General features: G+C 38.6%; 1 protein-coding gene across 4 annotated transcripts in view; it reads left to right on the top strand.

The window, feature by feature from the left end:
* Window positions 1-26247, top strand: part of NBEA (neurobeachin) — a gene marked incomplete at its 5' end in the record, with an annotated part of 525299 nt that overhangs the window by 473834 nt on the left and 25218 nt on the right. For 2 of the 4 annotated variants that reach the window (XM_082492157.1, XM_082492156.1), the window contains 3 exons: window positions 1557-1724; window positions 24385-24447; window positions 24783-24872. In XM_082492157.1, coding sequence (XP_082348283.1) covers window positions 1557-1724; window positions 24385-24447; window positions 24783-24872 — 321 coding nt within the window. The remainder of the gene's footprint in view (window positions 1-1556; window positions 1725-24384; window positions 24448-24782; window positions 24873-26247) is intronic. The other 2 variants (XM_082492158.1, XM_082492159.1) reach the window with 1 other exon arrangement.

Raw genomic sequence — 26247 nt, 5'->3', positions numbered from 1 at the left:
AATTTAAAAAAAAAAAAAAAAAAAAGCCACAATCTTTGAGAATGAAAAGTATTAGATAATGTGATATAGAGGATTGCTGCCAGCTCTGCCTGTATGCTGGGCAGTAGTAGGCTTGACATAGATGTTTACATAATGAATTGTATTAAGGCTGGTTTGGTTTTTTTAAAAGTGAGGCAGGATCTTTTCAGTGGTGCCCAGTGACAGGACCAGAGGCGATGGGCACAAACTGAAACACAGGAGGTTCCTTCTGGACATCAGGAAACACTGTTTCACTGTGAGGGTGCCCGAGCTCTGGCACAGGTTGCCCAGGGAGGTTGTGGAGTCTCCATCCACAGAGGTATTCAAAAGCCATCTGGGTACGGTCCTGGGCAGCCTGTTCTTGGTGGCCCTGACTGAGCAGGGGGGTTGGACCAGGTCGTTTCCAGAGGTCCAGCCATTTTGTGATTCTGTGATTTTTTTTCCTAACAAACTAATCAGAAGTTAGTTCCCAGATCTGAGAACTGAACTGCAGTTGTTCTGGTTGGAGGGAACTAGGTATATGATGCTGTACAATGTATACCACAGGACTGTGACAGAGTTTGGGCAAAGACACGTATAAAAACTTGGTCGATGAACCATGAATCTTTATTCTAATACCAGTTCCTGTTTATCACAGTTCTTCTTTGAGGTAGCGTTAGGAAAGAAGGAACGAGTGTGCCAGGATGCTGTCTTCAATACACGATGAGTCTTTATAGGAGAATGGTTTGTGTATCCAGGAACAGCTTCATGGGAAACTAAGATAGGAAGTCCAGGAGAGGGGTGAGGAGAAACTATGTAATGCCTTCAGCTTTCAAGAGCTCCAGTTCAGGCAATGATATCTACTAAGGATGCCAATCATGTCTGATAAAGGCACTTCGTCGGATCAGGCACAATGGTAATACTATCATCATTTCCTTTGTCTAGGATTAATCTCTTTCCATAAGCCGAGCAAAGGAATCCAATCCGTTTTTAAACTAACTAGTCACGGCCCGTGTTTTCTCTGGTGAACCAACCTAAAGTCAAAAATGAGTGTGAAGAATGCTTTTCTCCTTTGAGAAATTGGCCACAATTCACACATGGAATTCAGAACCTCATTTTGCCAATACAACTTTTTAATCCTCAAGTTTCCATTTTAGATTTAAGACTAATTAGAAGTAGTTGGAAAATGAGTTGGAAGACTGAGTTTTTGAAATTGTTTTCCCATTTTCATCAGTTTTTCTTGACAAATAACCTAAATTTTTTGACAAGGGCAAAAATTAATAATTAAAACCCTTGCAGCTAGGAGAAACCTAGTAGCTGAGACAAAAATTGGCATGATATAAAGCTGAAGAAAGAATAATTTCTTTTTAGTGTTTCTCTCAAGATAGTTAGTTCTGGTTTTTTAATGTTTGAAGGATTTAAAATATTTCAAATCAGCCTGAACAGGAAATAAAATGATACCCATTATATTTCCTCAGTTAATAGGAAAAGGTAGGACATAATTTAAGCATGAAATTGCAAGATGGAATTTACTTCCTAACTCTGAATTTCACTTGCAGGCCCTGGAAAGCGAGTTTGTATCGTGTCAGCTTCATCAGTGGATTGACCTTATATTTGGCTACAAGCAACGAGGCCCAGAAGCAGTGCGCGCGCTCAACGTTTTCCACTACCTAACATACGAAGGCTCTGTGAACCTGGACAGTATCACTGATCCTGTCCTCAGGGAGGTAGGTGTTTACTGCCATTTGGTTCTAGAAACTGCTCTCAGCTCACAAGAACTGGTGCTTTTCCCGTCTTTCACTGCTGGAGAAAATTGTTGTGTGCGACTTTGAATCAGAACTTAGGCCCTAGGTGACTTCAGGAGGAAGGATTAATAAGCTAGCAATAACACTGGTGTCCCAAAGTGTTTTGGTTGCTTGAAGTTACTAATATATTTAATGGTCGGTTATGATACAGGAAATTATAATGTAATGTATATTCTGTAATATATGTTCTGCTACTTTTTATAATTTACTTTTATTAACTTCACTTAGTATAACTGAAAAGCTGAAAGAAAAAAACTGCATCATAGTCACAAGGAAAAAATGTAACCTTTTCAGTCAGATGATGTTGGTGAGAATATGTATCCGACAAAGAACACATTTCCTAGAGTGACAGAAGCAGTTATTCAGATTACTTTTGTGTTAATCACATAAAGTATAATCAAACTGTTACCGAAGCAGGATTTTTTTTCTATTTGTTGTGCATACAAGCATTTGTTTCTGTATACGTATGTGTGAAATATAGATATCTAAGTGTGCATATATAAGTGAGCATTTTAAATTTATCAGTAAACTAAAAAAAAACTAAAAAATTTTACTACCTATCCTGATACATGTTTCCTTCCAATGACTGTATTTGTTTTTAGTAAGACAATTAATTTGAATGAGTATTTTCTAATATCATCCATTCGTTGGCTAAAACAATTGAAATTTGGTGAAAAGTGTGAAGGAGCAACAGCTGCTAGATGAGTACCGCTGCGATGAAGCTGTACACACAATCTTCCATTCCCCCAGATAGCTGCCATCTGCTGTATGCAAAACAGTGATGATTTATACATTGCCAGGCCATGGGTTTTTGTTTGTTTGTTTGTTTGTTTTTCAGTCCTGGAGACAGAAATCTACAATTTCAGAAAGAAATAGTTTCTCGAAAGCATTCGTATTCAGCTAAATATCGGGGTTCGGCACGTTGGTTTTTAGTAGCGCGTTGTTGCATCTTGTTACGTTTGGTGCTTTTTGGGGAGCAGAACGAAAAAAACGTTCTGACCCCTACCTTCCTCGGGCTGGATTTTCACACCATGCACTGCAAAGCTTATATTTTCTGAACAGTTAGTATTCGCTTAGTTTTAAGAACAGCCAGAATTGCTTTCATCCCACTGCTTCATATATTTAATGTTAACATCTACACCGTGGTTTTCTGGATGTAAAACTTGGCACGGGAAGAGTCGGTAAGGTACCGAACTGGAGATACGAAGGAGCAATGCTTTTTAAAGTATAAAACAGGTGTCAAGCACCATGAATACAAGGGATTTGCACGGCTTAAGGTCCCGATTTGCATGGGCAGACTCCCATGTCTTGACTTTAAGGGTGTACTCCCACAGGGCAGCTTGTAGGATTGAGGTCTATCTGTCTGTCTGTGCACCTTATTTAACATCTTATGACATGATGAGGCTCTTCAGCTCTCCTGTGGCTCTACTTACATGCATAACTTGTCATCAGAAATTTCAAGAAATTCATGGAGATGTTTTTGTTCGCTCACTTGTACATCTAACCCTGTCAGTCAGTAGCGTATAAACCTTTTCTTAGGCTACTTATACCATGTAAACTTCTAAAAGGAGAACTTTATCTTCATTGCCACAAGTTAGAGTAGTAAATAAAATTAATGGTTAGGAATGAGAAGGCTAAAAATTAATCCTCCTGGTTTTTGTTATATAGAGATACATGAAGTTGCATGCAAGCATTTAAAAACAGTATACTTTCTCTTCCAAGAGATCTCAGACATTGGTGATTTGTGGTTTGATATAAAAAGGTTAAAAATACTTTTTATTCATTTTTAATCAGAAATTACAGTACACGTGTAAATACAGACAGATTTAGAGTCTTATTCTGTTTCCCTGAGCTCTATTTATGAAACTAGCAGACATTCTCTAGCCAGTAATAAAGCATTTGACATCTTGACGATCTAGTAGATCACGTATTTGGATGTCATGTTTCTGCTACAAGTATATATGTTCTATATAAATTATTTTGTTGGATTTATTGTTTTTTTACTTTATTCTGACTTTTACTAGATATTCCAGAAAATAAGTTAGAAGCTAAAAGATCTTTTAAAAGTCTCTGAATACCACTTATAAATACAGAAATGTAACGATAGGAATGCTAGCACCTTTAAAAATAGTGATAACAATTGTTTAGTGTGTTTCACAGTGGCAGGTGGCGGCGTTTTGCATCTTAACGTAGAAACACTGCAATTTAAAATTAATTGAGCTTTGCAGTTATCTAAGACAATGCGTATCTCCGTATCCGGAAGCTCTGGATGTTTGTTTTCTAAATAAACTGAAACTTTTTTGTTCTGCCACACAGAAGACGGCGAAATGTTCTCAATAAATGGCTGCGAAATAGCCCAATCGATACAACCTTATTGGCAGCAGTCATTAGCAGACCAATGGACTCAAATACGGTGGTAGCCTCCTCATACGGTGGCTACGGCTAATTTTGTATTGAGCTGAGTCCCAGCAGAACCTGTCCAGTGAAATAAGGCTCCAAATAAAAACACCTCCCGCGTAGGTCTGAGCTGATTGAAAGACATCATTTAAAAAGGCAGATCCCCCGTGAGCTGTTCACGCTATACGTTGGCCCTTTCACTTTCACCCTTTGCTTGAGCACCTCGCTTAACCACTGAGGAATTTGTTGTTCGTAGCTTTCTCTGAAGAATGGTAAAGGAGTCACTTCAGTTGCCTTCTGGCTGGAGCAAAAATATAGTCAATGGTGGCATAACTCACGTCTGCCGTTCCTTACGTTTTTCTCAGATGGATGGGGGAGCCCTCTAAGAATTCTCTACTGTTTAACACTGCAAAAATGGCCATCCTGTGCTTTTGTTCTGTTTGGACCTATTTAGTAGAAGGTTCTCCATCTGGCTTGCTTTCTTCGTTTGTCTCTTTTGCAAATTCACGATGGGTGAAACCGGAATGCTGGGATAGCATTAAGTTCTAGATTACTAAAGTCTGTGAAGTCACATATGCCTGCCCCCGTAATAACTCTTTGGCAACTTAAGATCTGCACTGGATGGGTAAAATATACTGATTTCATTTAAACATACTGATTTTGATTTTTCAAACAACTTTGTGATTTTCTGATAACAGAAAAAATACTTGATCATTATAATTTATTTCAAGTAGTGATGAGGGCAACATGAAAGTCCTGACTTCAATTGAATTTTGTTGTTTAGATCTTTTATGATTAGGAATTGGGAAATTCTCCAGTTCTAATAGTTCTAATAGTTCTAATAATGGTCTCTTTTATTCTGCATATTGCAAAATTGTTTTCATATTGTAATAAGGAGCAGAAAAAAATGTGTAACAAAGTAAAATTATTCTTCCGTTTGCTTTTTTTAATTGGAACCTTTTGTATTCTGTTTGTAAATTTTCCCTCTTTTAAAGTGAAAGCAGTGAAGTGAAAGGTAAAACTTGAAGAACAGCTTAAGGATATTGATTTATTCTTACTTGACAGGTGAAATCATGGTTGCAGCACTAACCACAGCAATTACAGCATTAAAATGTCAAGAAATTAGAGGTCAGAATAACAGATAATTTTCTTCCTTTTGTCAGATTAAAAATTGACATTCTTTGACAGCACAGGATCTCTGGCTGAGAAAATTATGACAGCTTAACTCATCTTGTACTTGTAAAGCAGTAATTGATAATGAACTTTACTATGACAGTCTTCTCCTGTGGAGAAACATGACAGAACATCCCCGGTACAAAGCCTGTATCTCTTTTTAATATGTAAACAGTAGTTATATTGGACATTAGATGTTATTTGGAATTGTCTTTACTGTTAGTTTACATCATAATCCAAATCCTTTCCACTGGGCAGATTTGGCTGACTTCAGGGGGTTGATGCTGGGAATGCTAATGTGTAAAGAACAGTATCGGAAATACTTATGGTTCGTCGATGTTATTGGTTCACTTCTTTAGGAAAATGTAGTTCTTCCCCTGGTTTCTCCCAAAATGTCTATAGATTTTGGGAGCCTCATTTTTCCCAAATACCTGTAAATTTGGACTCTCAAAAATCAAGAGAGTTGTGGTTTTTTTAAAGTTTGGAACTTGTTTCTGCATGACGCAAAGTGTTGTGGCGGAAAGGGAACAGCACAGTTACACTGGTCATTAAAAAATGTAACAGAAGAGCTAAAATTATCTTCAGTACTACCTTGTAGATTAAACACAAAATAATTAAGTGGGCATGTTCAATCAGCGCGTAAGAGATGTAGTACTGCAAGCACATCTAGTTTGCAGAAAAATACTATTTCAGGTTTTCTGCTTATTTGTTTAAAATCACGGCAAGATCTCTAATTATGTTTTTTTCAGGCGTGCAGCTTGTTTGTGCTTAAAAATGTTTTGAAAGAAATCAAATGAAACATTCTATTAGGCAGCTGTTGGTTTGCGCTAGACTTCAGGCGAACTTTGTGTCATCCCTGTGGTGGCTGTGAGCCGCAAACAGAGCTTTGGAGTGCAGTACACTGACTTTCCTGCGACTGCTGCATCTTGCATCCCCCCCCACCCCCTCCCCAGTCTGACAAGAATTGCAAGCGCGTAGGAAAGCAAGGTGACGTGAAGCTACTGGGCTCAGATATTTGTTCCGAGCAGCCACCTGTCAAAATACCTGAGCGTACTCGCAACTCGCACAGCAAATTGAAAAATGATTAAAATTGCTCGTGTTTGACAGGCAGTTGCTGCGCCCGTAAACTAATCCTAGTAGGACAGTTTTGCTGGCAGCTAACAGAGCATATGGCCTATGCAATATTTATTCCTTCGGTGGTGACTTGATATTTAGCATATTTAAATAATTTGAAAAGTCATAACGATGCGGTAGTCTTGCAGCGCTTTTCACTTACCCTCATTTCTGGGTTTTATTTTTCCTCTTATATTTTCTTCTGCTATCTCTTTCTTTGATCTGACAGGAATAACAAAGCATCCCTCTGGATCTGCTGTGGTGAAATATGCCCACAGGAAGCAGAGTAGATCACATCAGTTTTCACTTCTTTTTTTTCTGTTGTTTCTTTCCTCCCCCCCCCCCCCCGCCCCCGTCCTTGCTGAAACACTCTTTGCTACTACAGAGGGCTGACATGATAGGGCTGTCAAGACTCAGCAAGACAGATATATCTTTAACAAAGGGAGCTGGAATGCTAGTCTTTCCCTGGTGGCTGAACCTGGCAAATTTATGAGGAAAAAATTAACACGCTATTCTAATAGCACTATATAATGCTTTCAAGGTAGCGCCAGCCCTTGCAACCACGTGCTTGTTCTTGCTTTTGCTCGGAGTTATTCTTATTTATTCTGATTTCATTTTTAACTCGTTAGATCTTTTTCTTCTGGGCTCCGTTTCTTTGATGTGACAAGAATATCAAAACCACCCCTATTGATCTGCTTGATTGAATTGTACCCACAGCACTGGCCACTTCCATGTTCAGTTGTGCCTAATTGCCTCCATACAAGGGATGGTCTTCGCTTCCTTTCTGGGAGCGGTCCTGCTTAGGCATGAATACACATAGGGGTGAAATAAGTAGGAAGCTGCAAATAGTATCAATGTCCACTTCTTTCAGAGTTAATGGCCGAAATCTGTATAGCAAGCACAGTTATTGAGTAAAAACCATCATTGAAGTGGAAGTGATTTTCTTACATGCAAAGGGCTCTGTTCTTCTCGGAGAAATGTGTACTTGGCATCATGTGGATTTTTGTCAAGAAGTCTACATCTCCTTCTCTCCCAAATGCTGTGTTTCCTGACTTTATACTCCATTTTGGGGAAAAACCACCTTGATTATTTTTTGTGTTCGTTTGTGAGTCTGTTCTGTATGCACGAAAAGACTATCAACAGAAAACTAAATGGATGTTTGTGTTTCACTCTGGGAGCATCTGTTGGGGTGTGTGTATATATATATATAATCATTTTTATGACTTTCCAGTGAGTTTCAGAGCGCAGTGTCCTCTTCTGTAAATGGGAAAGGAAGAGTCTTTGCTTGCTGTCCATTTGTTTTGTTAGCTTCCTATAGAAGAAAAATACAGGGATTTTTGGGGATAATTATTTCTGTAGTTAAGGATTCCTGTAGAAGACAATGAATATAGGAGGAGAAACCTTAAATCAGAATATTCAATACGAAATTAGTGTAAATTGCTTGAGGTCATTTACTACACAGTAATTACCCAATGTATAGGCTTTTATTTTGAAATTGATGTGTGCTCTTTTACTTGTTTCTTGTTCAGGGGAAAAGGCTTTCAGAAGGTGTTTGCTGCAGAATAGCTGAATCATTTTAACTATGAAATAACTTCTTGGGAGCACCTAGCCTGAGTACCACAAGCCATTTATGACAAGGAGTCCGAAATCGTATCCTGATCCAGAGAATTCCAAATGAAAAACATCCTTCTACTATTGCTAAAAAAAATTATCTATGGTTAGATTGATTGATTACATCTCCAGTTAATGCATTAGAGATGATCAGGTAGTCAATATTTTAGTGAATCTGTGCTGATCTGAGTTTATGACAATTCCTGGATCGGTGCTGTTATTTGTTTATGGGAATTCAGGATCTTTTCATAGGCAAGAAAATACACACTTCCTAGAAGTAAAGTAAGTTGTGGTGTATGGTGGGTTTGGGTCCAAAATAGGATTCTAGAAGATTGGGATTTTGGTTTTTATTCATTGGGCTTGTGATTAAAAAGCTGAGCATCCAGACAGAGCTAAGCGCTGCCACTCAATGTACGTCACCAACCATACACCGAGCATTCAGACTGAAGAACGGCCAATAACTTATTTAGCTGATGAGACTTCAACCAACCTATTTGATAAATATTTCAGGTAATTCATTCATCTAAGGAATACTAGGGTGAATTTTTAAATAACTCATAGTCCAGAAAAATGTCTCAATTTGCTTTGAATATTATTTGGAATATATTGTTTGGCCAGTTCTCATCTACGTTGGAAATTTGCTATGCATTTTTGTCAGAACATCCTGGAGTCTTACCTTAATTGATTTTAATGCTTTGCTGATATAAAAAGAACATCATCAACCGCAATTGCTCTCTTTTATTGCAGAAATACATAAAATATAGGTCTTGTACATGAAAATTTCTTCTTTATTGTTTGGTTATTTTGCTTTTCACCATATGGATGACAGGTACCAATTATTGATTTTTAAAATTAGCAACAAGCATTTTAACATACACTTAAAGTAATATTTTATGTGAGAGAGACAGAGAGAGAGAGAGGGGGGGTGAAAATTACTGCAGCTGATTGTAAGAGAAATAGCTGGAAGGGGCTTCTTTTTTCCTATTAGCACAGATTTCAGTTATATTACTCTGTCATTACCTCAGCATAAATTAACTATTATTCAAAACGTTTCACACACAGCAGTTTATTGGAACAGATATTACTCAGTCTAAGTATCTAGTCATTCACTTAGAAAGATGCAAAACTGAGCTTTCTAAATGTTTTAAACATATTGATAATGTGCCTCTTTAATGCCATTTTGAAGCCTGTGTACAGTATATCTATATTATTGTTTTCAATTTATGTCAAGAACGAAGTGAAGTTTTGAAGAATGCATTCTGGGAAATAATCCAAACAGAATTATTTCTTTATAAGCTAAACCCTGAAAATAACTGAGAACATTTTTTTTTTAAATGTAACGGTATAACCTGTTCCCCAAACTGAAATTCTAATATACACTGAAGCTTCCTGAATACTATATGCGATGCCTTTCAGTATGTATGTTTTACCTACTTCCCTGACAGTCCTTTTTCAGTTGTTAGTTTTGAAGGTTTGCTTGTTCTCTGAGATGGTTCTTGTGTCCTGCAGTGGATAAGTTGAAGGCTGGCAGATGGCTGGAGCCTCATCATAACCACAATTTGTAGTGAAGAGTATGTGCTTTGCAAATCTCAGAGCACCTTCTTAAGGTGGGAACAAGGCAGATGACTTATGATAGAAAGATGAAGCTGAGAGCAAAGAGATAAGATGACATTTACTTTCCATTCAGATAAAAAAAAGAAAACCACTAATGTTAAATTACCACATTCTTAACGCATTTTATTTCATTAACAAGGAAAGGTTTTACTCAGGAGCTTTGCTTTTTTTTCTGGGCAAAGCAGAAGTAGAATATGAAGTCACACTTTTAATTTTGTATAGTTTTATATATATAAAACAAGAACAAAATATGCATGGTAGATGCTTTGGTTTACTGAGTCTGTTCTGCTTTCCAAACATTAAATATGTCTTCAGTGATCATGTTTTATTTCAATAATAAACCAGAAGAAAAAAAGTAACAGCTAAAGTGCATTCTTTAATGATTAAGTACCCTTTCCTCTTTTATTACTGCAAGCTTTCAGAAGGCCTGTTCAGTTGTTTGCTTCCCTGTTTTCCTCATTTTCTTTTGTTTTCCTACAAGGGATGTTCTTAATTGTAAAGTAAGTAGAAATAAATATGTTGTGTATGTTCTGCGTAATGGCTTTCTGAAACATGTGTAAGTTATCCTTCTGGCAGTAAAGATTACTCGTTAGTTGAGCTATTAATAACATTTATTTTCCACAACAATGATATTCTCTAGACTTGATCCTGTACCTTCATTTACTTACTTCTACATCAAAAGATGTCACTGTCCCAGTAGTTCAAAAGACTACCTGCTTATGATCATCTGAATTCTTGTCGACCACTGGCCAAATTGCCCTGGGCTATGAACAGTTGCTAACAGACCCCCTTTCTCCCATGTTTTAGTTGAACTTCCTCATCAACATGGTGTGTTATCCTCTATGCTGGCTTACCAGAAAGATTTGAGAGAGTTCAGAGAAGAGCATCCCAGTGATGAGAGGACAAAGAAGACTGATTTATGAACAGGGTTTCAAGAGCTTGACAGAAAATAACAGAGTGAAAGGGGACATGTAGCAGAAAGTCAGGAATGCGGAGGTTTGCTCATGCCAACTGGGATAGGGATATTACTTGGTCTGATGCCAGATTAACTAGCAGTTACAGGATCAAATTCAGACAGGAAAGTTCAGGATTAATGGCAGAAGTTTCCTACGGTCTATAGGCTGTAATTTGACTGTATGAAGCTCATATGAAGAGCGGTTGAAGGAGCTGGGACTGTTTAGTTTGAGGAGGAGGAGGCTGAGGGGAGACCTCATCACTCTCTACAACTATTTGAAAGGACATTGTAGAGAGGTTGGTGCTGGTCTCTTCTCACAGGTAATTAATAACAGAACAAGAGGGAATGGCTTCAAGCTCCAACAGGGTAGGTTTAGACTGACCATTAGGAAAGAATTTTTCACAGAAAGAGTGGTCGGGCATTGGAATAGACTGCCCCGGGAGGTGGTTGAGTCACCATCCCTGGATGTGTTTAAGAGACGTTTAGATGTGGTGTTGTGGTGTTGTGTAGGGGAGAACTTTGTAGAGTAGGGTAGATGGTTGGACTTGATGATCCCAAGGGTCTCTTCCAACCTAGACAATTCTATGATTCTATGATTCTATGATAAGGGAAATTGTAGAAGCCTCTTTAAATGGTTCATTTCTAACTAGAACGGGCAAACACTGTAAAAGTGCATTGTTAGGAAGAATGTACGCTATGGGCAGATAGAAAATTGGGACTTTTTCATCTGTATCTCTTATTCTGCTATGTTCTGTTATTGTGACAGCTGGCAGCATAACATGAATGAAGTACTTTGTCAGTAACTGCATTAGTGTGTGCCTCATCATAACATCATTAACTTCCATCATAAGTCACCGCATCTTTTTTCTTTCAAGATTGTCTTTGTAAGTTTTTAATTTTTGACAAATTGATGGTTAATGTAGAAATTATTTTTAAATATTTTTAAAAATACCTACATTACGGGTGGAAATTTTTCAAGACAGTCAGTGTAGCCCTTTGGAGTTCTTCATTGTTCAAGCCCCTCTGCCTGAGGGGTTGGTCCTTTGCTGACCTACATAGACTAAAGCCAACAGGTTGAAAAAACGTGGCCAGCCGATGTCCTGAGCACCTACCAGGTATAGATTGCTCTCCAGAGTCATAGTTTACTACACTTCCTACAACTAAAGCCAGCTGCATGTAATTTACACCAAGTCACAGAACTAAAATACTGTCTTAAATATTCACATTCCCTTTTTCTATTTCTTATATTGCCAATTGTGTCAGCAAGTTACACAAAATGTATAAATGGGTATTAGTTTTACAGAGTACAATGCAAGTGTATGAACATTTCCTAAGGTAGAAAGAGGACAGTATTGAGGAAGGAAATACAATTGAAGTGGAAGAAGAGTAGGGAAATGACCTGAGACATTTTTCTTAAAAATGGATAAATTCAGTTGATGGACAGAAAATAATGAAAGAGGTGGGTCAATTTAAGAATTTTTGTTCTTTAAAAAATCATTCCATCCTGGAATAAACTTGTCAAGCAGAAACTTTACATACATTTATTGTTGATTTTAAAAAGTTTAACTGTGAATTTTTAAAGCTCACAATTTAGCTTTTAAAATAAAAAGCATAGTTAAAACCAGCTGTAAGCATCCACTGTTAAAGCTCTTAGTCATGAAGAAAAAAAAAATTAATTAGAAAAGAGTGGATGAAGTTTCAAAGTTTCAATGAAACCTCCTGCTGATATTACTGTTGCATTTTTATGGATAGATGCCTATGCTTAAAGGCCTCTGCGTTCCTAAAAATGACAATTAAAAACATACACAGTGTCTTAAACAAAACCAAAGGCAAGGAGAGCTAATAAGTAGTATTAAATGTGATCCCCTACAAATTGTCCCTTCTAATGGCACAGAGTAAAAAATTTCTATGTGTAAGAGGCAGAGCGCTCTTCAGATGACATCAGCCTCCCTGAAAACCATGGGACGTCACCCAACGCTACTTCCTTGGCTCCACTCCCAATTACTCCCCAGAGCACTTAACAAGTCTAGGGTACTTGTATTTCATTCTTATCCCAGTTAGCTTTTCCGTTTCTTCTGGCAGCTGTGCAGGTACAAGCAAAGCCAGGCTCTTTCTGCTTCTGTGGCCTTTCCTGGCTAGCAGAAGTCACGAGTCATTTGGTCACCCAGCTTGAAAGTTGAGGGTCTTTCAGAAACATTCACTCCCCCAGTTTCCTCAAAAATACCTCTGCTTTTTTCCCTTGATGCATTGGCCTGTTGAGAGCTGTGAGTGGAGGTCAGGTTGACCGCTTTTGTTTTCCAGACCAGGCTATGGAATAAGGACAGAGATGCTCAGTTTTGCTGTTTTGTCCAGACTAGAGATTGCTCCATGTCTCTTTTCCCAGGAGATCTTCATGAACAGTAGAAGTTTATTCTTTCTTCTGCCTCAACAAAGAGGAAGAGTAACAAGAGATTTTTCACAACTTCTCTGTCTGTGGCATTTCTACACCTGGACAATATCTGGAGCTTTATTATTGTAGGAATAAAAAAGTATAATAACACCACTGTATTCATTGCCAAAGAATACGTAGCTTCTATTTTCAGCTCAGCGTCCTGGTTAGTATAAATGGTGATTTATCAGATGTGTGAGTTTGAATATTCTTTTTAAATTCTACTTAAATAATAGGAAACCCAAAACTACCTTCAATTTTTGCCCAGAATAAAGCCCTGCATGTGCTGCAGAGTCTAATTGAACAGGTGAACGCTAAGCAGTCTCTCTTCATGTCTGAAAAAAAGAAAAATGAGGGATGAAGGAGGGGAAAAGGAATTGCATGGGAAGATGGGCGTTTACAGAGCTCCGGTGGTCCTGAGGGAGGGAGAGAGAGGCCAAGGTACAGTGGGAGTATGAGAAGCCAAGTAAACAATAAAAAAGGGAATAGGACAGAAAGGACATTTGGAGCTCTTGATGCAGAGGAGGAGGAAGGGAAAGGGACTTTTTACAAGGGCATGTAGTGATAGGATGAGGGGGAACAGCTTCAGTCTGGAAGAAGGTAGGTTTAGAATAGATATCAGGAAAAAAAATTCACAATGAGGGTGGTGAGGCACTGGAACAGGTCGCCCAGGGAAGTTGTGGAGGCTCCATCCCTGCAGGTGTTCAAGGCCAGGCTGGATGGGGTTTTGAGCAACCTGGTCTAGTGGGAGGTGTCCCTGCCCATGGCAGGGGGGTTGGAACTAGGTGATCTTTAAGGTCCCTTCCAACTTAAACCATTCTATGATTCTACGAAGTTTCTATGAAAGGATTAGGAAGGCAGTCCTTGGGAGCCTCACAGAAGCAGTGAAGGAATTACCACAGGAACAGAGAGCTTTTGGTTTGTTTGCAGATTTCCCAGAGCTTTATGGGATTTTTTAGTCTTGACCTTTGAGACTTCTTTTTTCATTAGTGAATTCACTGAGAAATTGTATAATATAATCTAGTTAGGCATTTCAAAACAAAAAAGACTTAATTTAAGTACTTTTGACTTGTAAAATTTAGCAGGTTTCTAGATGCAATTGATGGTGTATTGAAAAATACTACTGGCAATTTTTAGCCCAGCAAAACTGGAACTTCAGGGTTTCTGGCTGTTACTCACCACTTTTCACATGTGGAAACAATTGTAGTATCCCAGACAGCAGCAGTGTTTTTTTAAAATGTCTGTAAATTTTTTTGACTGCCAACTAAGAGATGCTAATGACAGTTTTCATATAATTTTTTTTTTATTCCTTTACTTCCTTTTTTTTAGACTTCGAAAATCTGTTGTGGTTCCAGTCAGAAGAGAAGCTACATTTAAAAATCCAGGCGAATTTTTATTTCTTACTCAAGGAAATGTAACAGATTTATCTGTGCTTTAGAAAAGCCTTGAAATAACTTTTCATTATTGGAGATAATGCGCTTTGAATCCTATGAGCCTTTTCTGAAAAGAATGTTTGTGTCATAAATTTGCACTATTAAAAAAAAAATCCATCCCAAAGATCTAAAAACATAAATTAAGATTTCAGTATCCTGGCTTGTGTTTCCTATGGAAAAGAGAAAAATTAATTAGTTAAAGGATGACATAAGGGAAAGCAAAGGAAATGCTTGGCTTAAAAGCAAAAACTTCCGAGTAGGAGCGTCAAGAAGTAACAGGTATGACAAACCTAAGACTGGGATGGTAGATTTTTAAAAAAGAAAATGGAGAGATGCGGGCAAGGACAGCATCAAGAGAATTTTTGGTAATAGCAAGAACTTGAATTTCTTGGAACTTGAAACTGGTGACACAAACTCAGGAAGAGAGAAACAGTTTGGCCAGAAGAGAAGATGATGTTCTGAGCAAGATCTTGCTAAGACCTAAGAGCGAGGACTCTAGTAACAGGATTTATACAACAGGAAGCACATTGAGGCAATGGAGCTGTTTTGGTTTGTTTTGGAAATACTAGCTAGCACACATCTGCAGTTCTGCATGTTGTGATGCTTTGATTACCATCACATAAAGGAGTAATACAAATGAGTAGTATCAACAGGGAAATTCTGTGTTGCAGGGATACATTTTAGTAATTTGCATTGCAGAATCAAGATGTCACAAAGAAGCTGGTTCCATAGACCTAAACACCAGATGGGAAAGATCGTCTAGATTTGCCTCTCACCCAACAAATCACATAGAGCTTTTGTCCATGTAGCCTTTTGAATGTGACCATGATTCTTGGTGTCTGAATAATGAAAAGAGGATATGGAAGTGTTTCTTTATATAGGTAAAGTTCAGGTGATGAGAAATTATTTCAGACACCTTGCATATTGAGGGAATGTCTTTGGAAAAGATAAAATTACTTGTCAGATCAAGAGGAATCCTTGTTTCTGAGGTTGTCCAATTCGTAACAATAGGAGAATTATTTCAGGGCAATTATCAGTCATCTAAAAATAAAAAAATGTCACGATCGCCCAGGTTTCAAAACCTTAACTATTTATGGCATGAAGTTACATATTTTATGAATTATTGTATCATGCTATTACATCTCTCACAGAAGTAACTTAACAGTAAAATCTTTTTTAATGTGTTGCACTCAGTAACCTGATGATCAAAGAAAGCAACATTTTCTTTTACAAACTTAATACAGATTTGGGAGAATGATGACAGAGCAATGATTTCATTTGGCATGACATCAATGAACACACAAGAGTTTCAGTAAATGTTACCAATCTGTATTGGACAGGAATTATTACAAACATGAACATAAGAAATACAATAGTTCAACTGAAGAAAATAATGGCACGAAATGAGAATATGGAGAATTATAAAGAATGTTCTTTAAATGAGGGGTGACCTCTTTGCTCTCTGCAGCTTCCTGAGGAGTGGAAATGGAGAGGGAGGTGCTGATCTCTTCTCCCTGATATCCAGTGATAGGACACGTGGGAACGGTTCAAAGCTGCACCAGGGGAGGTTCAGACTTGACATTAGGAAGCATTTCTTTACAGACAGAGTGGTCAGACACTGGAACAGGCTTCTTAGAGAGGTGGTCGATGCCCCAAAGCCTGTCAGTGTTTAAAAGACATTTGGACAGTGTCCTTAATAATTTGCTCTAATTTTCGGTCAGCCCTCAAGTGGGCAGGAAGTTGGACTAGATGATTATTGTAGGTCCCTTCCAACTGAAATATTCTCTTCTCTTCTCTTCTCTTCTCTTCTCTTCTCTTCTCTTCTCTTCTCTTCTCTTCTCTTCTCTTCTCTTCTCTTCTCTTCTCTTCTCTTCTCTTCTCTTCTCTTCTCTTCTCTTCTCTTCTCTTCTCTTCTCTTCTCGCTTCGCTTTCCCTTATGAGGAAAGGCTGAGAGAGCTGGGACTCTTTAGCCTGGAGAAGAGAAGGCTGAGGGGAGACCTTATTATGGCGTACAAGTCTCTAAAGGGTGGCTTGAAGGAGGATGGAGCCAGGCTCTTTTCAGTGGTTCCCAGTAACAGGACGAGGGGCAATGGGCACAAGTTAGAACGCAGGAAGTTCCGTTCAAATACACGGAAACACTTCTTTACGGTGAGGGTGACAGAGCACTGGCACAGGCTGCCCAGGGAGGTTGTGGAGTCCCCTTCTCTGGAGATTTTCAAGACCCGCCTGGATGCAGTCCTGAGTAATGTGCTCTGGGCACTCCTGCTTTAGCAGGGGAGTTGGACTAGATGATCTCTAGAGGTCCCTTCCAACTCTGAAACTCCGTGATTCCGTGATTCCGTGATTCACTTCGCTTCAAAAGAAAATAATTTTGAATGTAATTGTAAACAAAACTATAAATAAATGTATGAATTTCTTCAGTTCCAGCCCATGTTTAGAGTTTTGCACAGCATTGAGTCTACAAGCAATGACTTTCTGCCTTGTATACAGGCAAACAGCAGGGAAGAAAAAGCAGCGGAATTGCCATGGGCTGGGGGCAAAACCTGCAGCTTTAAAAACGATCACAACTATAAAAAGAAGGTGATGAACTTGAGTAGTGTGGCCTGAGGAGCCCCTATAGCAACATAGACCTTGTTAGGGGAATTAGAAGTTAAAGGTATTTGCTTTAGAGCATAATAGAGTTTGCTGTAGTTTTTAGTGTAATTTAATAAGAGAATTTCGTTACATCAGTGGTAAACTCCTTCGTCCCAGGCAGAGTTGGAAGAATACAAGAAAGAGAAAAACTATAGAAAATTGGAGGATTTTTCCTTCTGATATAGGTAGGAAGTCCTTTTCAGTGTAAGGAAGTTTTCCATGATTTTTCAGGGGAGCGTGCAACTGCTAGAGTGGAAAAGGAAATATTTGTGCTCCGGCACATGGCAACCTCATATATGACAGTATGCCTGAAAGAGCAAGGGACGCTCTCAGCTGAACCCGCCCTGGCTGCAGGATATCCCTCTTTATGCTATTTTTGTTTTACCTTCTCTGAGTCTGGTTGTGAGGTGTATTGAATTTATTTCCTGTTTGCAGTGTATTAACCAAATACCTGCTTAACCTGGCAGAGTGTTTAAAATATTTTTGGTTGTAAGAGGCATATTGGACTACCAGCGGCAAGAATGGGAGAACTATAAAGATGAAAGAGGGAACAACTAGGTATCACAATTAGTAGCTTAATGAGGTAGATATGAAAGCTAATAGGCAGCTGTCCGTGAGACGAATAAAGTCACTGATGTAACCATGCCTGTAAAAAGAATGGGACATCTTACCTTCCACATTCTCATTCCTTTCGTAGTATTATTTCCTTTCACAGGGGAATGAGGAAGAAGTTCGGGGGTGGACTGACTCTGGGAGGAGGCTCAAGGTCAGCCCTGAGCTATTGGTCTTCTGCTGGGGAGCTATTTAATTGCACACTGGATCCAATGAGATACCTCCCATGAGGGGACGGAGTTTAAGGTTGCTATTTCTCCATTGTTAAATTAATAAAGTGGCAACCTGCAGAGAAAATCCATTTCTGTGCCCATCTTTTAGTCCCTTGAGTATCCTGATTAAATAACCGACCATATCGAAGCCTCCAGACTAGTTGAGTCATTGCTGGTGTTTAAACTACAGCACTTCTTTCCTCCAAACATACGATAATAAAATGGAAATCAATACTCTTAACCTAACTTATCAAAAGTCCTGTAAGATATTGATGCTGTTTAACAGCTGTAGAAGCAAATAAAAAAGCAGTATCTCACACCAGTCGTACAAAACAATAACATTTTCAAGCTGCTTATCCTACCCACCAAAGGGCTGTCAATCATGTTTGCTCTGAAGAAGATGGTGCTTTGGGGCTGTTGAGCGTGTTGGCTGCATGGGCGGGAGAGCACATAAAGGATTCCTCTGTTCACTCAGATGCAAAAATGAAATAAACTTTCAGGAAAGGCAGAGTTGGATGACCTTTGCTGTGGTGCGTATTTCTCAAATGTCTATAGATTTTGGCTCTTCATTGGGCTCAGTCTTCATGCACAGGGGAAAATGGACTATAGAAAAGCCTGAGTGTGGTACACAGGAGGAGCAATACACACCAGGATTATGGGAATTAGTAATAAAAAGACTGAATATGTAAAAAAAAGTAATAAAAATGTATCAAACCTCAAATAATACATATTTTAGAAGGTTTAACTGATTATGGTAGTAATCAGTGAAGATTAATAAAACAAGACCACTTCACATAAGAATAAAAAACAGTGCCTTAGTATCTGCAATGCAGTCTGGTTTTAGGAATTTCTTTTTTCCTTCCGTGATCCAAAGTAAAAGTTCTCACGCTTTTATATTTTTTGTGTTAGGTAGTCACCAGGCATGTCTCTCAGCAAACGGGAGTTTGCAAATTAGATGGACGATTAATGTCTTCCTTGGTGATTTTGCCTGTATTTCTAAAGAACTTTTCTAGAGGAAAAAGTATGTTAAAAATTAACTGCTTCGTGGCTTACCCTTTTTGCAAAGGTATGCCAAGCAGCAAGGAAAGCCTTCACTTTTGTGATGTTTTGGATGAGTCAATTCTAGCATTTGCATTTCATAGAATCATAGAATCATCGAATGGTTTAGGTTGGAAAGAACCTTGAAGATCATCAAGTTCTAGTCCAGGTTGCCCAAGGCCATGTCCAGCCTGGCCTTGAACACCTCCAGGGATGGGGCCTCAACAGCCTCTCTGGGCAACCTGTTCCAGTGCCTCACCACCCTCAAAGTGAAAAACTTCTTCCTAATGTTCAATCTGAACCTGACCTCTTCCAGTTAAAAGCCATTCCCCCTCGTCCTATCACAACATGCCCTAGTAAAAAGTCCTTCCCCAGCTCTCCTGTAGGCCCCCTTTAGGTACTGGAAGGCCGCAGTAAGATCTCCCCGGAGCCTTCTCTTCTCCAGGCTGAACAGCCCCAACTCTTTCAGCCTCTCCTCATAGGAGAGGTGCTCCAGCCCTCGGATCATCTTCGTGGCTCTCACTGTGGTTCTGAAATTAATCTGCCAATCATTGCTGTTTGCTATACTTTCATTCACACTGCAGAGCAGTTTTGGAGAGGCTGAACTGGCTTCTAAGCCACAGAAGCAGTGTGCTCCAGAGGTGCAGCTAGCAGAGCTCAGCCACTGATGGGATCTGCAGCCAACACTGGAGCCAATCTGGTGGGAAAACCCTGCAGTGGGCACGGTTTCAGCACGGGTTCCTCAAGAGGAAGGTGGTGCTGATCTCTTCTCCCTGGTATGCAGTGATAGGATGCATGGGAATGGTTCGAAGCTGCACCAGGGGAGGTTTAGCATTTCTTTGTAGAGAGGGCGGTCAAACACTAGAACAGGCTTCCTAGAGAGGTGGTCAATGCCCCAAGCCTGTCAGTGTTTAAGAGGCATTTGGACAATGGCCTTAGTAATATCCTTTAACTTTTGCTCAGCAGTCAGGCAGTTCGACTAGATAATCATTGTAGGTCTCTTGCAACTGAAAAAATCCCCTATTCTATTCTAAGACCAACTCTTTTGCACTGCAGTTCTGCTCCTGTTGAGTTACGCTGCTTATGGTTGGAGGCATTGCCTATGACCATTAAAATAGTTCTTACCCCTTAGGAAACAGGTTGCTTGAATTATTTAATGCAGATTTGTGTTTCTTTCAACCAGAATTAAGAAATAAAACCCAAATACTTTGGTAGACTGCATAATGAGCAAAGCAGAGGTATTGAACTCTTCATTCCACAGGAAGCTGACACTAGTCCAGGTTACAGAGGAGCATCCCAGTATCCTTTGAATGTACAACCTGCCTTTAAGCATAAGCATTGGAACCCAACAATTTATTTCCTTTGAGCAAAATTCATTGAGGATGTCGCTTATTGTATCTAAGATTAGTATCATTCATAAGATAGGATTATTTTATATATCAATTTCTTTACCAAAATATATATAAAAATATAATATAAATGTCTCTCTCTTGTTGTTAAATGGCCAGTACTAAGTGCCGTGAAGTTGTGTTTTGCTTGATTGCATAAATTAGGATGTGTGAGATTAACTCATTTTAAACTTTGAATTGCTAGCAAGTTTGCAGATATTTTTTCTTTCCTTGTTCTGACCTATGAGTATCAAGAAACAGGTTAAGACCCTTTTTGTCTTTCTGCAGAACGTGATCATATCCTAACAGATACTCCCTGAAGTGTCTGGAGTACAAATCTCATATTATGTGTATTAAAAACAGTAGGGAATCTAAAATCAGCTCACTAAATATCTTCTCTGCAACACCTTATTAAGAAAGTGAAAACTAATTGCCATTTTGCTGTTCCAAAAGTGTTAAATCTGGCAGCTGCTGAATTCCAAGCTTATATTATTTCTACATGAAGGACATTTGAAGGTGAAATGAGAATAAACTTTATTTTATTAAAATTTGTATTAAATTGACTAGAATGTGTGTCTCAGGGAGTGGTGTAGCACTTTGCAGACAACACTCCAGATCTGTTGGGAGAAAAGGAATTGATTAATTAGAAAGAAATGTTTAAGACCAATAAATAAATCTAAAGTTTAATGATTTACAGTTCAAGAAAAACTGCTGTGTACACTTACCAGTTTTCAGATCAATTTCAGATACAGCCAGAGTTCTCTTGTAAACAAATCAATGTATTACATTATTATTCACAGATCTGTTCTGTACCTGCTTTTCATTTTGTGTCAAGAGATCTGATAGGTGGCAGCGTTAGGAATACCCTTGGGCCAGTCACTTTATCTCTGTATGCTTATGTTTATCTTCTGTGTTAAGTTCTGACAAGGTTTTTCTGTCCTTTTTAATTGTTGTGAGCTCCAGAGAGGAATAGCAGTTGTAGCTGTGCACAGCTGTGGTGTTGTGTAGACTGCAGTCTCAGTGCAGGAGTTGAATATTACAGGTAATTTTTAGGAAACATTGTTCAGTTTCCTTAATGCTTCTAAGAGTTGTCAGTTTTACAAATGGTATTTTTGAAAGAAAAGGATAACATTACTATCCATGGGGTGGGGGAGTGGAGGTTGTCTTGTATGTGCAAGCCAGCAAAAATATTCAATATTCCCCGAATATCAAGGTCTTGATTCTGCATTTTTCCAGGTTACAGAAGGACTAGGCATTAACTTAAATGTTTAAAAATTATGGGCGCATAAAGTATGTAAGTGAGTAGTTACCAGGACGTCTTCAGCCGTAAAACAACTGTTGCTTTTGACAGTTATGTTTTAAGTCTCCATTCCTCATAATCTGAAAAATTCATGCTGGTTTATTATCGCATTCTGCTTCTCTTTCTCTTCCTCTGTTACTATCATAAATCTACCTGAACTGGGAGGCAAAGCCAGCAAAGTTTATGTGTGCGGAATTTATAGCCAAACAGTCAGAATTTTCCAAGACCAGACAACATGAAAGTAAACATGAAATCAGAATTGGGCTGCTCTGAAAAAAAATTTAATAATTCATTTCAATGTGCCCATGAGAGAACAGAAGTAATATTTAAGGGATCACTATAAAGGATGGGAGAGGAAGATCTGGGTTTTGTTCAGTATTGCTGCCAAATACAATTCACACTCTTATTTCAACACAGAATTCTTTCAAAAATTAAAATTAAATTAACCTTGATAATTATTTGAAAAAAGAAAAATGGAAATTACTTTTCTGAAAATGTTACTGACAGATCTGCATTGGAAGCATATACCAGCAGTGCCTGGTGGTGTTAATATCAGTCTTTGTCATTTTGAAAATGAAATTCACAAACAAGTATTATTGCCTTCCCTTCTCCCCACCAGGCAGATCAGTTCTAGAGTACTGTGTATAATAGAAAATACTACCTTTGATTTGTCTTGAAGGGAATTTTATACCCATGTATAAAAAGTCTCTGCATGAGTGAAGGTGCACACCGTGCGTGAAGAGGTACTACTTGTATGGTACATATAGATAGCTGCTCTACAGACACCTACATGCATATGCCCACACAAATGCCTTGGTTTGGTATAAAACTACTCTATGTTTTTAAATTAATTCATCATTAAATGATGCTAATAAAACCCAAGATGCTCACCAGTTCCCAAGAAACTCTCTGTGCCTTGGAGACTGAAGTTCACTCTGAATTAGTCACGGAATCACAGAATCATGGAATTTTCAGGGTTGGAAGGGACCTCTAGAGATCACCTAGTCCAACTCCCCTGCCAAAGCAGGATTGCCCAGAGCACATTACTCAGGACTGCATCCAGGCGGGTCTTGAAAATCTCCAGGGAAGGGGACTCCACAACCTCCCTGGGCAGCCTGTGCCAGTGCTCTGTCACCCTCACCGTAAAGAACTGTTTCCGTGTATTTGAACGGAACTTCCTGTGTTCCAACTTGTGCCCATTGCCACTCGTCCTGTCACTGGGAACCACTGAAAAGAGCCTGGCTCCATCCTCCTTCAACCCACCCTTTAGATACTTGTATGCCATAATAAGGTCTCCCCTCAGCCTTCTCTTCTCCAGGCTAAAGAGTCCCAGCTCTCTCAGCCTTTCCTCATAAGGGAGATGCTCCAAGCCCTTAATCATCTTAGTTGCCCTTCGCTGGACTCTCTCCAGCAGTTCCCTGTCCCTCTTGAACTGGGGAGCCCAAAACTGGACACAGTATTCCAGTTGTGGCCTCACCAGTGCAGAGTAGAGGGGGAGAATGACCTCCCTCGACCTACTGGCCACAGTCTTCCCTATGCAGCCCAGGATTCCATTGGCCTTTTTGGCAACAAGGCCACATTGCTGGGCCATGGATAATTTACTGTCTACCACAACCCCCAACAAACAAGAAATCACCTGCACAGGGATAATTGCAGCATCAAATGCGCCAGGGCTACAGTCCATTCAAAGTCCTTCAGCTGCATGACTGGACTTTGCATTAAGTTTCTTTTTTGGCAAATGTTTGTTTGTGGTATTCCATTATATACCTGTCAATCTGGGGCATCAAGGGTGGTGGACATCAGTGACCTGATAGGAAATCTCTCTCTAACATCTGTTCTTGCATCTATGCTGTGAAGCAGAGGGAAAGAGATTGGCTTCTAGGAATTACAAAACATGTAAATTAAAAGGATTCTTTTGTATCATGAAGTATTTATTGTGCTTCTTAACATTTTCTATCTGAAAGAAATAATATAATTTACCTAGATAGTCATGTTTTTGGTGTTTTTTCATGTTTCTTTTGTGGTAGGGAATGAAAAATTCATAAAGCTCACAAGAAAAATATTAAGGGTCAGTAGTGCAGGGCATGGTATATATAGGTACAGAACGCACAGTGCATTTCAAAACCTGCCAGTTTAGTTTCCTATGAATGCTTTTTTCTCGATTTTACAAGGTCAAATAAAATAGTACCTGTCTGAAAAATAAGGAGTTGTCTTTAACAGTATTGCTTTTACAAGCAACAATCTTTTCCCAAAGTTTTTAAGAATAGATCTTAAATATATTTTTGTTTCAATTAACTGAGTAGTGGAAGCATCTCAGTATATGGGCTGTATTCTACTCCCTATTGACTTACTCCTTGAAATCTACTTCTGAAAGTAGATTTAAGTCTTGAAGAATGCATTGAGATTGCTAAGTTTTCATTTCAAACCTGTGAAGCCTGAAAGCCCATGAAAAGAATGCAATAAAATTAAGCATGAAATAAATACTCCGTGAATGTATGCAACTTGGAAAGATTTTTACGTTAGTCTGAATGTGCCTGGCAAGATTTGTTTCTGGCATTTTTTTATTTTAACCTACGAATGTTGTTATTGAAATAGTAATTGTTTTCGTTTTATTTTATTTTTATTTATTCATGAATTTTGTTTCTCAGTTTGCTTTTCTTTCCCCCCATTTAAGATTCCAGAGGCTTATTTTATTAGAGATCCTCATACTTTCCTCCTTACAAAGGACTTTATTAAGGTATATATGTTCTTTTCGGTGCAAAAAAAAAAAAAAATAATCTCTCTCAAGACCTGAACTGCATGTCCTCACAGGTTAACATTTTCACTTATAACGCCAGTTACTGGAAATGAGAATGGTTAGTTGGTTAACTGAAGCATGCTTGAAAGGAGAAGCAAAGCTTGTCTACAAAATACTAACACTTGGATGAGTCCGCAGCCTGGGAGGAGAGCACCGGGTGAATTTTCTGGACTTTTTTCATGGCTGACTTGGGATATGCCTGCGTTGTCACACAGTGTGTTGACCTCTCTCCTTGACGCATATTGCTCATGACAGTCCCTCTCCCTTGCCCGCAGGCCATGGAGGCGCAGATACAGAACTTTGGACAGACGCCATCGCAGTTGCTCATTGAGCCCCATCCACCTCGGAGCTCTGCCATGCACCTGGTGAGACATAACTGCTGGCCGGGAATGCATTCCCTTTGAACCTGAGGATCCTTTGTAGGTCATAAAGTACCCATTAAGCAACACTTTTAATGCCCTCCGTTGCCCGTGCAGCCGTACTTTCTCTGCAGTGCTCTAGCAGAGCAAGGTGGAGGTTTGAATAGCTTTAGCTTCCACCAGTCCCGGCTTTTCCTGTCTAATATTGTATAAAAAGGCCCTATCTTCATAAATATACACTTGATAAATGCATATTTACATTCTTATTTCTGCAAGTAGTGGGAATGACTGCAGGCTTCTCTTAGAGTGAGCATGTTGTTTTGTTTTGTTTTGTTTTTTAAAGGATGCATTGTTAGGGGCTGATTTATGAACAATGCCTGCTTGAAAAAAAATGAAGTATTGGAGTTCAAATCGTGCTGGAATCCTCCCGCCTGTTCCCCTGGGAGAATACAATGTATATTTTGAATTTCAATTTGAACTCCAAAATTCATTCGCAATGCATTCGTCTCTGTGCCTCTTGCAAAGAATTATATGAAATAGCCAGACTGAATGAGGCAGATCTCTGTGCCCCTCAGTGCCTTTGATTAAATGCTTAGAGATATTTTCTTTTAAGTTTTGTAAATCAACAGTAATATGTGCAGTAGTTTCAATCATTTTATCTATCTATCTACAAGGAAATCACTCTATCTAGTTGTACACTGTAAAAGTAGGAATTGATCTGGAAGTGTGAGCTGTGTTATTTCAAGTAGAGTGTAGATGTCAAACGTACATAATACTTATTTTATATATGGATAATATATTTTAATAATAATTTAAAGCCATAAGTAGAAAAGATTATTTGAACTTCTAGAAATAATTCTATGTTATAACAATGGTTGAAAAAAATAACATTAAAACCAGTACTTAATAACAGGATTATTGTTGATGTACAAAAAAACGTGTCACTTGGAGAATCATGAAATGGGTTTCTAATTACTTATAGATGCCATAATAAGTATTTACTTTACATAGAATTAAATCGACTATGTTTGGAAGTGCTATATTTCGTATAAAGAATTCATTAAGAAAAATTGAATATTTGTGAGTTTCTGAGTCGCTTTTAAAATTTCTTTTTTCAACCATTGTAATTTATAGCATTTATATTTACGATGTATTAATTGATTAAATCTTTTGACTCATATCTCTACTGTATGAATATTAACTGCTGTATAAGTTTACATTTTACTGTATATTAATTAATGCTAACTGTCATTTTGCGCCCTGTAACGATAACCCTTACCATACCTATTCTCTACTTGCCCTCGTGTAATGATCCGATAATAGCTTCTGATCTTGCTCTCCTCCATCACTAGTGTAGACGCGAAGGTAGTGTTGTTTTCCC

The sequence above is a fragment of the Vanellus vanellus genome, assembly GCF_965231255.1.
Source record: "Vanellus vanellus genome assembly, chromosome: 1".
Taxonomy (NCBI): Eukaryota; Metazoa; Chordata; class Aves; order Charadriiformes; family Charadriidae; genus Vanellus; species Vanellus vanellus.
Note: the sequence above shows the minus strand (reverse complement) of the source record. Positions and strands in the feature narration are given on the sequence as shown.